The 11,395-nt window shown below is 35.5% G+C and overlaps 1 protein-coding gene and 1 pseudogene across 6 annotated transcripts; one reads left to right on the top strand and one right to left on the bottom strand.

Annotated features, from left to right (window-relative positions):
• Positions 1-1,289: 1,289 nt before the first annotated feature.
• On the top strand, positions 1,290-6,232 carry WRKY20 (WRKY family transcription factor family protein). Of its 2 annotated transcripts, none has more exons than XM_088118551.1 (6): positions 1,290-1,645; positions 2,977-3,144; positions 3,948-4,497; positions 4,603-4,768; positions 4,889-5,047; positions 5,432-6,232. In XM_088118551.1, exons 1-6 carry the CDS (start codon positions 1,451-1,453, stop codon positions 5,928-5,930), a joined length of 1,737 nt encoding a protein of 578 aa, XP_087974677.1. In that variant the 5' UTR covers positions 1,290-1,450; the 3' UTR covers positions 5,931-6,232. The 2 variants fall into 2 exon arrangements, with proteins under 2 accessions (XP_087974677.1, XP_022154985.1); XM_022299293.2 differs by lacking the exon at positions 1,290-1,645 and adding an exon at positions 2,435-2,589.
• LOC111022130 (scarecrow-like transcription factor PAT1 pseudogene) lies at positions 6,130-9,572 on the bottom strand (annotated as a pseudogene). Of its 4 annotated transcripts, none has more exons than XR_015788187.1 (3): positions 9,435-9,560; positions 8,624-8,733; positions 6,130-8,137 (listed from the first exon to the last, which is right to left on the bottom strand). The product of XR_015788187.1 is annotated as a scarecrow-like transcription factor PAT1 pseudogene, transcript variant X2 (transcript). The 4 variants fall into 4 exon arrangements; XR_015788188.1 differs by having other exon boundaries at positions 9,360-9,550; XR_015788186.1 differs by lacking the exon at positions 8,624-8,733 and having other exon boundaries at positions 9,435-9,572.
• Positions 9,573-11,395: the final 1,823 nt, after the last annotated feature.

The following is an 11,395-nucleotide window of genomic DNA, read 5'->3' as shown; positions in this document are numbered from 1 at the left end:
TATTACCCTACCTCTAATGATTGACAATGATTATATCCCCAATAATAAGTGGTAGAGTTGTCCCATCAATATAGGCAAGAAAGCACTTACAAGAAAAACTACTATTTTATTAAAAAAAGAAATCTCTATATTTATGCTTAATAAAAGAAAAGAGAATACTAAAGTTTCACAGCAAAACCAAAAAAAAAAAACTGAAAATCTTAATCAAATCAAACCAAACCGAAAAAAATCGGTTTCATTTATTTCACGATTTGATTCGGTCCATAATATTACTCAAGCCAAAATATTTGGTTCGGGTGTAAAATCGACTTCAAACTGAACCGAACCAACCAAACCAAACCGATTATATATGTATATTTATTCAAAAAGGAAAAAAGAAAAATTAGGGATTTTTTTTTAAATAATGCTAATCTTTAAAGTATTTACGAAAATATGCCACTTGTCAAACTATTTACCAAAATAATGCTTTGGAAATAGCAGGTCGTCTGAGACGACCTGTGAAGTGGCAACAACTGGTCGTCTCTTCAAGAAACGATCAGCTAATGTGGCGCTTACACAACTCCACGTAAATTTTTTTAAAAAATAACAAGAGACGACCAAGTCTGCTTTTAAACAGTGTGGCCAGCCACGCTATTTTTTTTTTTTTTAATTACTGAGAAGACATGTTGGCGGGATTTTTTGAAATCTCTCTTGGTCGTCTCTTCAGAGACGACCAATTCTGCATGGGCGCCACCTGGCACCTTGGTCGTCTCTTCAAGAGACGACCTAAGTTAGGGTTTTATTTTAAAACCCCTAACATATCTGCCCCACCACCGCTCCAACCTTCTCTCCCCCAAATCGCCGCCGATCACTGCTCCGTCCAACCGCCGCCGCCTTTGGTAAGTAAATGATGAGATGTTCTTTTAAATATAAATAAATATAGCAATTAAGAAAGCAAAAAAAAAAAACATGTTGGTCGTCAAGAGACGACATGTTAGGTTATTAAAAAAAAAAAAGCAAAAACGACATGGTCGTCTCTTGATTAATTTTAAAAAAATTAACGTGGGGCTGAGTCAGCGCCACGTTAGTTGATCGTCTCTTATGACAGTTCATAGGTCGTCTCTTCATGGATTTCAAAGCATTATTCTCGTAATTAGTTTGAGATGGGGCATATTTTGGTAAATATTTTTAAAATTTACGTTATTAAAAAAAATCCAAAAAATTAGGAGAGGGAAAAACATTTAAAAAATGAAAAAGGCAATTGCGCACCGATCGGTTGGGGACTTAAGATCCAAAGCCAATAAGTCACGAAAAGTCACACTCCACACTCCTCCACTTCTCTCTGTCTCTCTTTCTTTTCTCTTCTCTCTCTCTTCCAATTACCCTAAATAGACTGAATCCAGCCGGAACTGCGTAAAATGACCCTTCTGCCCCCGCCTCTCTCCCTTCTTTGACTTCCCGGTGCCTCCCCATGGACCTCTCTTTCTCCAACTCCGACCAACCTCCCTCCGCCGCCGCCGGAGCCGTAGCCGGACCCGGTGCCGCCAAGTACAAGCTCATGTCTCCGGCCAAGCTTCCGATCTCCAGGTCCTCTTGCATTACCATCCCTCCGGGCCTCAGCCCCACCTCCTTTCTCGACTCTCCCGTCTTGCTTACCAACTTGAAGGTCACTTTCCTTTTCTTTCTCACTTCATTTCCTATTATGTTTTTCGAATTTGGGGGCCGAGGGTTTCGATCCACCCCCAACAAGCTTTTGAATCTTAGTCTTTGATGGGTTTGCTCTGAAAAGCTTGGAAATTATGTTTCCGTTCATCAATTGTCTCGGCTTGTATCAACGATTATCGAATTTGACAGTGTGTATATGATTTCCTATCGCATACTCTACGGGCTCCTTGACGTCATAATCGCTCTTATTTTACCATTTAGTTCGGTGGCATATGCTTAATTAGAGAATTTTGTGGGACTTGACTGATGTGATTTCGCACAATTGGTTGTTTAGTTGCCAAAACCTAAATTCCTCTAGCTGTTTTTGTTGGTGCGTTTGTAACTGTTGGAATTGCGAACTAATGTTTTTAATATCTTAACTATTAGATATTTTATTTTGGGTGCTTCAGCTGATGGGGCCTGTTGATTCTGATTCCTGCTCTTAGAGCAGTCCACTGCATTGGGTGGCTCCTTTATGCCCTTGTGGGTTATTCCATAAAATTGCTTTAGGGAATAATGCTGTTGTAAGTTTGAGGGAATAATTGTGCTCTCTTTCTAATTCTCAACCCCTCTACTTTCATTTGTGTCTCTCAGTGTGGGTTTTTCACATAATGAATCTAGCTTTTTGGTGGTGCTTCAGCTTTTTCTTCAACTTTGTTTATGTTGTCATGTTGCATGTACGAACCCAAACTTTTTCAATTTGTCTATATATATATATATATAGAATAAGGAGTTAATGAATCTGCTAGATGAACTGTGTTTATTTTTGTTGAATATGCTACAATCGTCATATAAAAGAGACACACATGGTGAAGAATACAGATGGGCATGGACATGGACACTTATTTGACAGATAATTATTTTTGATCATTTGGAGCTTATGGGTTCTATTTTATGCTGTTATCTGTAAGCAGTCCAGGTTTCTGTGTATTTTCTGTTTTGGGATCTAAGAATGTCTTTCGGTTTCGTCCACCTTAAACGTTTTATTCAGTGAATGCTGTTTGGTTTAGAAAAGTAAGAAATCATAATTTTTTTTGGTTTCCTTCCTTCTGTTAAATAGTTGAGTTTTATTGGAGTACCTTAATGTGGACCAGATTTCATAGTGAAGAACCTATATGGAAGTATCATCGCTACTTCATGTTTAATGGCTTTTGAGTTTCCATTGATAGTGAGATAGAAATTTTTATGTTTCTTTTAGTTATGAATAATACTATTAGTTTACGCATTTTATTTAGCTTGCTTCCATAAATTATCACTTGTTGACAGAGGCTTTTGGAAATAACTGGCTTGCAGGTAGAGCCTTCTCCAACTACTGGGTCCCTTACCAAGCTTCCAATGGCACACGACTCTTCAAGTTCAGCTATTTATCCAATGACCACCATGGATTTTTCAAATACTAATGCCTCAGATGCAGGAAAATCAAGCTACTTTGAGTTCAAACCATATGTTGGACCAAATATGGTACTTCCATATAAAATTTTCAGTTGGTTAATTATTATTACATAAGTCAAGGGTGATTGATCAGTCTTGGTCATGGAAAAAAAATATCTCTAGGAGTCTGTAGGACATGTTCTTCATTCACACTTTTACTTTCATAAGACCACACAAGGGGTCTTTGATTTGGACATGCATGTTACTTGAGATCAAGCAACATGATAGGGAAGTCCATCTTGACTGTAGAGATTAGAGTGAATATTAGCAGTTTGATTCTTGAGGGCCTCATTCTTGTTTTTTCATAATATCATTTGTAAGAAAATTACCTGCATGATCCATTGCTAAGCACAAACTTTTACATCAGAACTGGCTCAAAATTACTTTTTCATGCAATCATTTTCTGGCCATACTTACCCAAAATGATTTATTTTAAGGCAATTCTTATGACCATTAAGCTAAAACTTTTTTTCTATTTCTAATTTTTCTTTGACTTTTAAAGTACAATAAGGTAAGCATACAATTTGAGTCTCTGGACTTCCCTAATTTTAACATTTTTGTCCTGTACACATATCAATTTAGCTTCAGACCTTAACTACCCAATTAAAAGTATAACTAAAAGTTCACGTGGCATCATATGAAAGTTGACATAAACTTGATAGTATCATTTTTAAAGTTGAAGTCATACCATGTCAGCTTCCACATGTCATGTAAGTTCTTAGTTTCCAAAATATACTTGATACAGACTTTAATTAATTTAACCTGATAATTAAAGTAGTGTTATTCTACCACTTTTGGTGCTTCTTGCTTAATGATTTTCATTTACTTTTAAGGTTCCTGCAGATTTGAGACATAGGAAAGGTGAACAATCTAGAGAAGTTAAAGTTCAAGGGCAACCTCAACCATGTACTGCTCCTCCCATGACTAAAAGTGAGATCAATGTCATCTCAAATGATTTGAGTCGATCAACCCCTATGGATACAGTTGCCCTAGGGGCTAGTGTTCCTGAAGTTGATGGAATTGATTTCAATCATAGTTTGAACACAAATACCAGGGCTCAACCCCCACAATCTGATCCAAAAGGCAGTGGTATTCCAGTAGTTTCTGATAGGCTATCTGATGATGGATATAACTGGCGAAAATATGGACAGAAGCATGTTAAAGGGAGTGAATTTCCGCGTAGCTATTATAAATGTACACATCCTCACTGTGAAGTGAAAAAGCTCTTTGAGCGCTCTCATGATGGACAGATAACTGATATTATCTATAAGGGTACCCATGACCACCCTAAACCTCAGCCAAGTCGGCGATATACTGCCAGTGCTTCTGTGAATGTGCAAGAAGATGGGTCTGATAAGCCTTCCCCTTTAACTGGCCAAGATGGTACAGAAGAGAACTTCTATCTTAGTTTCAATCTTTGGTATTTCTTTTAGTGTAATACTTCTTCAGAGTGTTAACCATGGTTTTTTCTATTTATTCTCATTTCAGACAAGGCATGCGGCATATATGCTCAAACGGTCCAAACCATTGAGCCAAATGGAACTCCAGAACCACCCCTTGTTGCAAATGATAAGTTCGCTGAAGGTGCAGGAACAACTCTGCCATGCAGGAGTCATGATGAAGTTGAGGACGATGACATATTTGCAAAGCGGAGGTATACTTGTTTAAAGTTTAAATGTTCTCGAGTATTTTGGAAAAGAATGAGTGGCGCGTAGTGTCTTGTAGTAGTTCTGCACTTTTATTTATGAGTTAACTGTTAAGTCAAATTCATCAGGAAAATGGAACTTGGTGGTTTCGATGTCTGCCCAATGGTTAAGCCAATCAGGGAACCGCGTGTCGTGGTTCAAACTCTGAGTGAGGTTGATATACTGGATGATGGGTATCGCTGGCGCAAATACGGCCAGAAGGTAGTGAGAGGAAACCCCAACCCAAGGTATGTTTCCAATAATGATCAGATGCATTGCTATATATCTATTATGTTGCGAACCCATATACATTCAAATCATAACGGTGTTCTGATATTATGATGAAATCCATTGGATCTTGCCTGCATAAAGATGTGAAAAAAGGGATATCATGTTATTAGTACTTAGCTCGATTTTTTTTGCTTTTGTATCTAAATTTTAGTTTCAATCATACTGCATAAATAAGTTTTTTTTTTATAACTTTGAGAAGTCTCACAAGATTGAAATTTGATATTTCAATTATAATGTAATGTGTACGTCTTTCTTGATTATGGTCAATGCTCCATTGTTACATTAACATTAAAGCCACACTCAAACTTATATTTATCATTTTCACAATTCCAATCATGCAGGAGCTATTACAAGTGCACAAACGTTGGATGCCCTGTTAGAAAACATGTCGAAAGAGCATCCCACGACCCAAAAGCTGTTATAACCACATACGAGGGGAAGCATAATCACGACGTTCCTACTACAAAAACTAGTAGCCATGACATTGCAGGCCCACCGACAATTGCACCATCGAGGTATAGACTAGAAGAGAGTGACACCATAAGCCTTGATCTCGGGGTTGGCCTTGGCACTGGCATGGGTGGTGAGAATAGACCAAACGAATACAGGCAGGCATTGCATTCTCAACTTGTTGAAAACCAAACTCCAAACGGAAATTTCAACTTCGAAGAAGCTCAAGAAAACCCAGCCCCAACATACTTTGGTGTTCTTAATAGAGGCATAAACCAGCATGGATCAAGAGAGAGTTTGAGCGAAAGCCACAGCATCGAGATTGCTCCTCTAAATCATTCATCGCACCCATATCCATCAACCATTGGGAGAATACTAACAGGTCCATAAGTTTCAGTCAAGCCATAAAGACGAGACGAGACGCTGCCATTTTTTATTTCCTATATTGTTTTCTTTTTCACATGGATGGTTTAGGACGAAAGTGAATATGTGGAATATTAGAGTTTTATGTTTGGCCTCTGTTGTTTCTGAGCTTCTGCTGGGGTTAACCGCCTGCCTTCTAACTTGTCAGTCAATACATGTACAAATATGATATGAACCATCTGGTATTATTTGTTACACACAAGATGTATCTTTACAATGTAATTCAAATACTGGAAGTATAAGTATTATCCAACAACTCTTACTTTTCATTCTTATATTTATGCATGTAGAGCAACTTACAGCAACCAGTTCCCATAAAATCATCAAAAATACCATCAATAATAACATTTTTCTTCATATGTTTTAACTGGGAACATGCATTTATAACTCCACTGCTTCTCAAATCCAAGCACTAGAGGTAACCAAATTTTGATTCAACCAGCCGAGATATAGAGCTCCATCTTTCTCTTCAAGCGTGTATTTGTCACAGTAGTTTTTTAGCAGTGCCTCAATGGTAGCATTGACAAAAGGGCTTAAAGGGTGTGGTTTGAAGCCAGCCGTGAGGAAGCGTGATCTCCACTTTTCAAGAAGTTCGTGGCGTTCGACCCTTTCGGCTCCCTCACATGCTATAATATTAACAATGTCCCGAGCTAAACAGTGCTGCTCCACATTGATCCGCTCCTTGTGCTCTCTTGAAAGAGTCACATCTATGGATTCGAAAATAGCTGTATAATATTTCAATGTCTGAACGAAACGGGGATAAAAAGGAGCTGTGTTGGTGTTTGACTCGTGCTCAACAAGGGTCACAACCTTTGGAGACAATCCCTTGACCAGACGCAGAATCCGATCCCGGTGATTCTGACTGCCCACAGTCTCATCTGGAATATGGTGCAGCACCAAGGCAAAATTTACAGCAATGGCCTCACCTGGTTGAACTTTCAGATCTTCACGTTGAACTTCAGAAACAGAGGCTGCAATACCATGGAACTCAAAGGGTACCATTAATGACTCTGCCAAAAGTGACAACCTTTTTCCTACAATGTCGAGCCCCCCTCCTCTGGCAAAAGCAGAAGCGGAATCATCGATGCCTGTAATAGTAATCTTCGGGGGGCCTCTAGGTCGATTGGCAAGGGCTTGTATCAATGTGATCCACTGATTTCCCTGTGCTATCTGAAAATCAATTATGTGAACTCTATTTTCACCTTTTATGGCTTCCGCAATTGCCCCATTTCCTGATAGGTACCCAAACTTAAAATAAGGGCAAACTTCATAGAGTATGTGCATGTATGAGAGAAGTTCAGCACCTATCGGCTCTTTACATCTCAAGGCTTTGTAGATAGAACTACCTGAAGAAGCTGTCCTGGCAACAAGTGCCTCTAACATGTAAGCTCCTAAACGCTGGATTGGCTTGCCAAAAACTGAGACCATTCCACGTAACTCTGACACCAACCATTCTCCAGTCAACATATCGTTATCTCCTATTGCTCGTGCACAAGCACAAAGCATCTCTTTCAAATCCTTTCTAGTGATTATCTCAGACACATCTTTCCACTCTACTTCTGGCACAGGTAATTCAGGATGGACTGGATTAGTGATGGAATAGATATCAAGATCCTCATCAGGTCCAAGCATTGCAGTCTCCAATTCCCTGATCTTGTGCCTCAAGTTATCAATAGCATCATCTGTTAGACAAGATCTACTGACAGGCGAACCACAGTTATTGTCAGGAGAATAATATGGGTCTAATGGGTATGAAAGGCACTCTTGGTGTGAAGAGGGGCTTCCATTTGATGCAAAGCTAGCAGTAGAGGAAGAATTTTGAGGAGGGTAAGTACTAGTTCCCGAGGACGACTCAAGGTTGCAGTACTGTTTGAAAGCCTCAGATGGTAAGCGATTTTGTTCGAATACATCATCGGAATACAAGCCTTGATGGTTCATAGGAGGCCAATAATAGGACCCAGGTTCTTGCTGAGGCTGTTCATATAACCTATGAGTTTGAGTTGGAACTTTCTTTCTTGAAGGTTCTTGCATTTGGATTTTATTTCTTACACAAGACGTCAAATCGAGCAATAAGAGGACACTTTTTTAGGGAAAAAAGCCACTCTCAATACTTCACATCAATAGTTCGTGTTCAAGATTCCAAGAAAATGGTAGCCCCAGAGGCTGGATGTAACCTAACAAAGTAGAGAACGAAGGTAAGACATTACAGAAGACGCAAGTAGTACATCAAATTTCTGTGCTACCACACATAACATTTCGAAGCATCAAAGGGTTTAAGCTATGTATTGTCAGATAATCCAAGAACGGTTTATTTGTGCTTAATAGTGTTTGAGATGACTTTTTTTTAAAAATGCTTTTTAAAAACAGTTTTTGTACCAGGCCTTTAAGAAAAATTACTAATTTAGAGTGTGTTTAGTATAGCTTCTTAAGTGATATTAGTCCTGACTAATAGTGTCTTTTAAAAAATCTACCGTGTTTGATAACAAAAAATATATATATTTAAAAAAAAAAAATCGGATCGGTTTAAATACCTTTTTTGAAGAAACACTCAAGAGATGATTATCCAAAACGTGACTTTAAAGAGATTAACACTTCTGTAGTTTTTGAGAAACAATGACTAAAAAAAATAGTTTTTGAACTAAAAGATATGTGAAACTTACCCTAAAGTGTCTATGGAAGAAACATGATAAAGAAAGTTCAAGTTACACATTAGGCAACTGCCCTTATCCATGAACACATAATTTTAGAGATCAAGTTTAATCAGCCAAGCCTGCACAAAACAAGTTCTGCATGTGAATGAATATAAACGAAAATTAAAAAGTAAAAAAAAAAAAAAAAGGCTTTTATCTGCTATGGTTCTCTCTTCTCCATCTTTTTGAAAACTACCAAGAAACATATTATCCCAAATCATACTATATCCTAGAGGAAAATGACATCAAGTGTTTTGGCTCAAAAACGAAATAGGAAATATTCAATATTATAAGAAAAACCTCTCTCTCTCTGTCTAATGTCTCATACACAAAATCTTAAGCTCATGAACTTTGTTTGAAGCTAAAAAGCATGAAAGGGGTAACAAATCTTGCTCTCACCAACATCGAAAAGCTAAGGCCAGGGAGAACCTCATCTAGAAACATGGAAAAAGGCACAAAAACAGTAAATAAAAAGCGTGCGGAGCAGAAAGCAAGGGCAAGATCTGCATATTCTCAAGATAAAGCCACAAAAACGAGAGGAAAAAGATTCGAAAGTGAATAGCAGTTGAATCACAGGGAAAAACAGTTATCGGAGAGAAAATCAAGCCAGAACTAAGATTTCAGTTAACAAATAATAGAAATAATTGCCGAATTAGCATCGAGGATTCGCGAAATTCACAGTAAAATGCAAAATATGAGTTACTACCTTAAATGGAGCTCCAAAGTAAAAGGGAAAAAGGAAAGAGTTGAGATTCGAGAATACGAATTTAAGAAGAAATACCTAGAAGCCATGGGCGTAGAGAAGGTTATCGAGTTCATAAATAGGGATGGAGCTTCACTTATCAACGATTGAGATAGTATCCATTGCTTACCCAAAGTTTCGTTCGGCTATTTGCTCCAAATTCATTTCAGAAAAATTAATTTCAATTTTTAAGGAAGACCACGGAACACGGCGCTCACTATTAACCTTGTTCTTCTCAGTTATTACCTTCTTGCCACTGGATTGGACTACTCACGGTCAAGTTTTAAATGATATTAAAATATCCATATCAATACATATTTTTATAAAATTTAAAAAAAATTAATAAAATATTTAAATTAACAGGTGAATATTTTTAAATATTTGACTGCGTTCTCAGTTCAGTCTAGTTGAGGTGGAAAGGAGGAATAAGCTTCAGAATAATAGGTTTGTTTTAAAAAAATTATTTATCAATTTTTCAAAAAGTAGAAATTTTAAAAAATATATTGGTAGGAGTCTTTCAGATATTAAATTCGAAAATTTAAAATGTATAATTATATTTATTTTGATAAATATACTATTCTTTTATTAAAATTCATTATATATTTTTGAATTAAAACATGTAAGTAAATTATATAATATTTTAAAATAATACCTATACGAAATTTACGACATATATATTAATAATAGATAAAACTAAATATTTAATTTGTAATACTAAACACACCTCAAACAATTTCTTAAATTAAGATTCAATTTGCAATTAGATATAAACAATTTCTTAAATTAAGATTCAATTTGCGACCAGATATACATCTGAGAACACTCGTACTATAGAAAAAAAATATATTTTTTATTAAATCTTTTATTTTCTTATTTTTATTTTTATTTTTATCACCAACCAATGGCCCTTTTAAGTTCGTTTGCAATTTTTCATTTTAAGTTCTAGGTTTTTAGTTTAAGAGACCCTTTTTGATTTGTTTATATACCAGAATGAATAAAATACTGAATTATTTATCAAAGTTATTTAATATTCGAAACATGACTAATTTTAAATTTAATCATTATAATATCGCTTATATATAAGTGATGACTTAAAAAATTAACCGATGAAAATTTTATTTAAATTAAAGTAGGAAAGAAACATTTTTATTTTTATTTTGTTATTTTAATTTTTCATGCGAAATAAATAAATAACTCATTCCGACATTGAAAATTGGTCCACGCGTTTATTATGCCTTTACAGCCATCAAAGCTCAACAACTTTTTCTTTTCACAATCTTGACATTATATTTTTTACAATTATTACTTATCATATTAATTACGTTCCATTTCTCATTCTCAACCCTATCACATTATTTAAGATGCCCTCTACACTTTTAACATTTTCATTTTTATTTCAAAATTTTGTAGAAACAAATCCTTCATCAACCGATCTGTTAAGAAATATGAAAATGTTACGTAGCATTGAACTGCAAAAATAGTGATACGTGTATTACAATTATGCCTCTAAACTTTAAGATACGTTTAATTATATTTTCATCGTCTCAAAATTTTCATTTTAACTTTTAACCATTGAAATTATTTCAAAAATGTCATTCCATTAGTTTCATTTTGATTCAATAAGTTGGTTGTTGGCATTAATATTACTAAACTCATTAAGTGATTTAAACATTATTTTTATTGTAAAAAAATGAAATAATAATAATAAAAAATTTACGTTTTTATTGTCTAGCTAACTCTATTAATAGTGAAGTTATCTCTAATAGAAGGGTTAGAGTAAATGAAAATATTCTATTTTTTTTCTTTCTAAAACATGGAAATCATCTTCTACTTTTAGACAGAATAGTGTTTCTTTTTTCAATTTTTAAAAAATTGACATATTTATATTTAGATAAAAGAAAATTTCTTTTTAATTATATATAAAATAAGTAAAATTTTCATCATAGAAAGACTAGAACATGAGAAGTTTAAGGAAAGATTCGTCGCGTGATTATATTTGC

The sequence above is a fragment of the Momordica charantia genome, assembly GCF_013281855.1.
Source record: "Momordica charantia cultivar OHB3-1 chromosome 10 unlocalized genomic scaffold, Mcharantia_2.0 BLBB01000010.1, whole genome shotgun sequence".
Taxonomy (NCBI): Eukaryota; Viridiplantae; Streptophyta; class Magnoliopsida; order Cucurbitales; family Cucurbitaceae; genus Momordica; species Momordica charantia.
Note: the sequence above shows the minus strand (reverse complement) of the source record. Positions and strands in the feature narration are given on the sequence as shown.

Bases quoted from the DNA above. Each gene is read 5' to 3' on its own strand.
- WRKY20 (XM_088118551.1), top strand. From the start codon at position 1,451: ATGGACCTCTCTTTCTCCAACTCCGACCAACCTCCCTCCGCCGCCGCC. The intron at 1,646-2,976 runs GTCACTTTCCTT...ACTGGCTTGCAG, and splicing joins TCTTGCTTACCAACTTGAAG to GTAGAGCCTTCTCCAACTAC. The intron at 4,498-4,602 runs GTACAGAAGAGA...TTCTCATTTCAG, and splicing joins CCCTTTAACTGGCCAAGATG to ACAAGGCATGCGGCATATAT.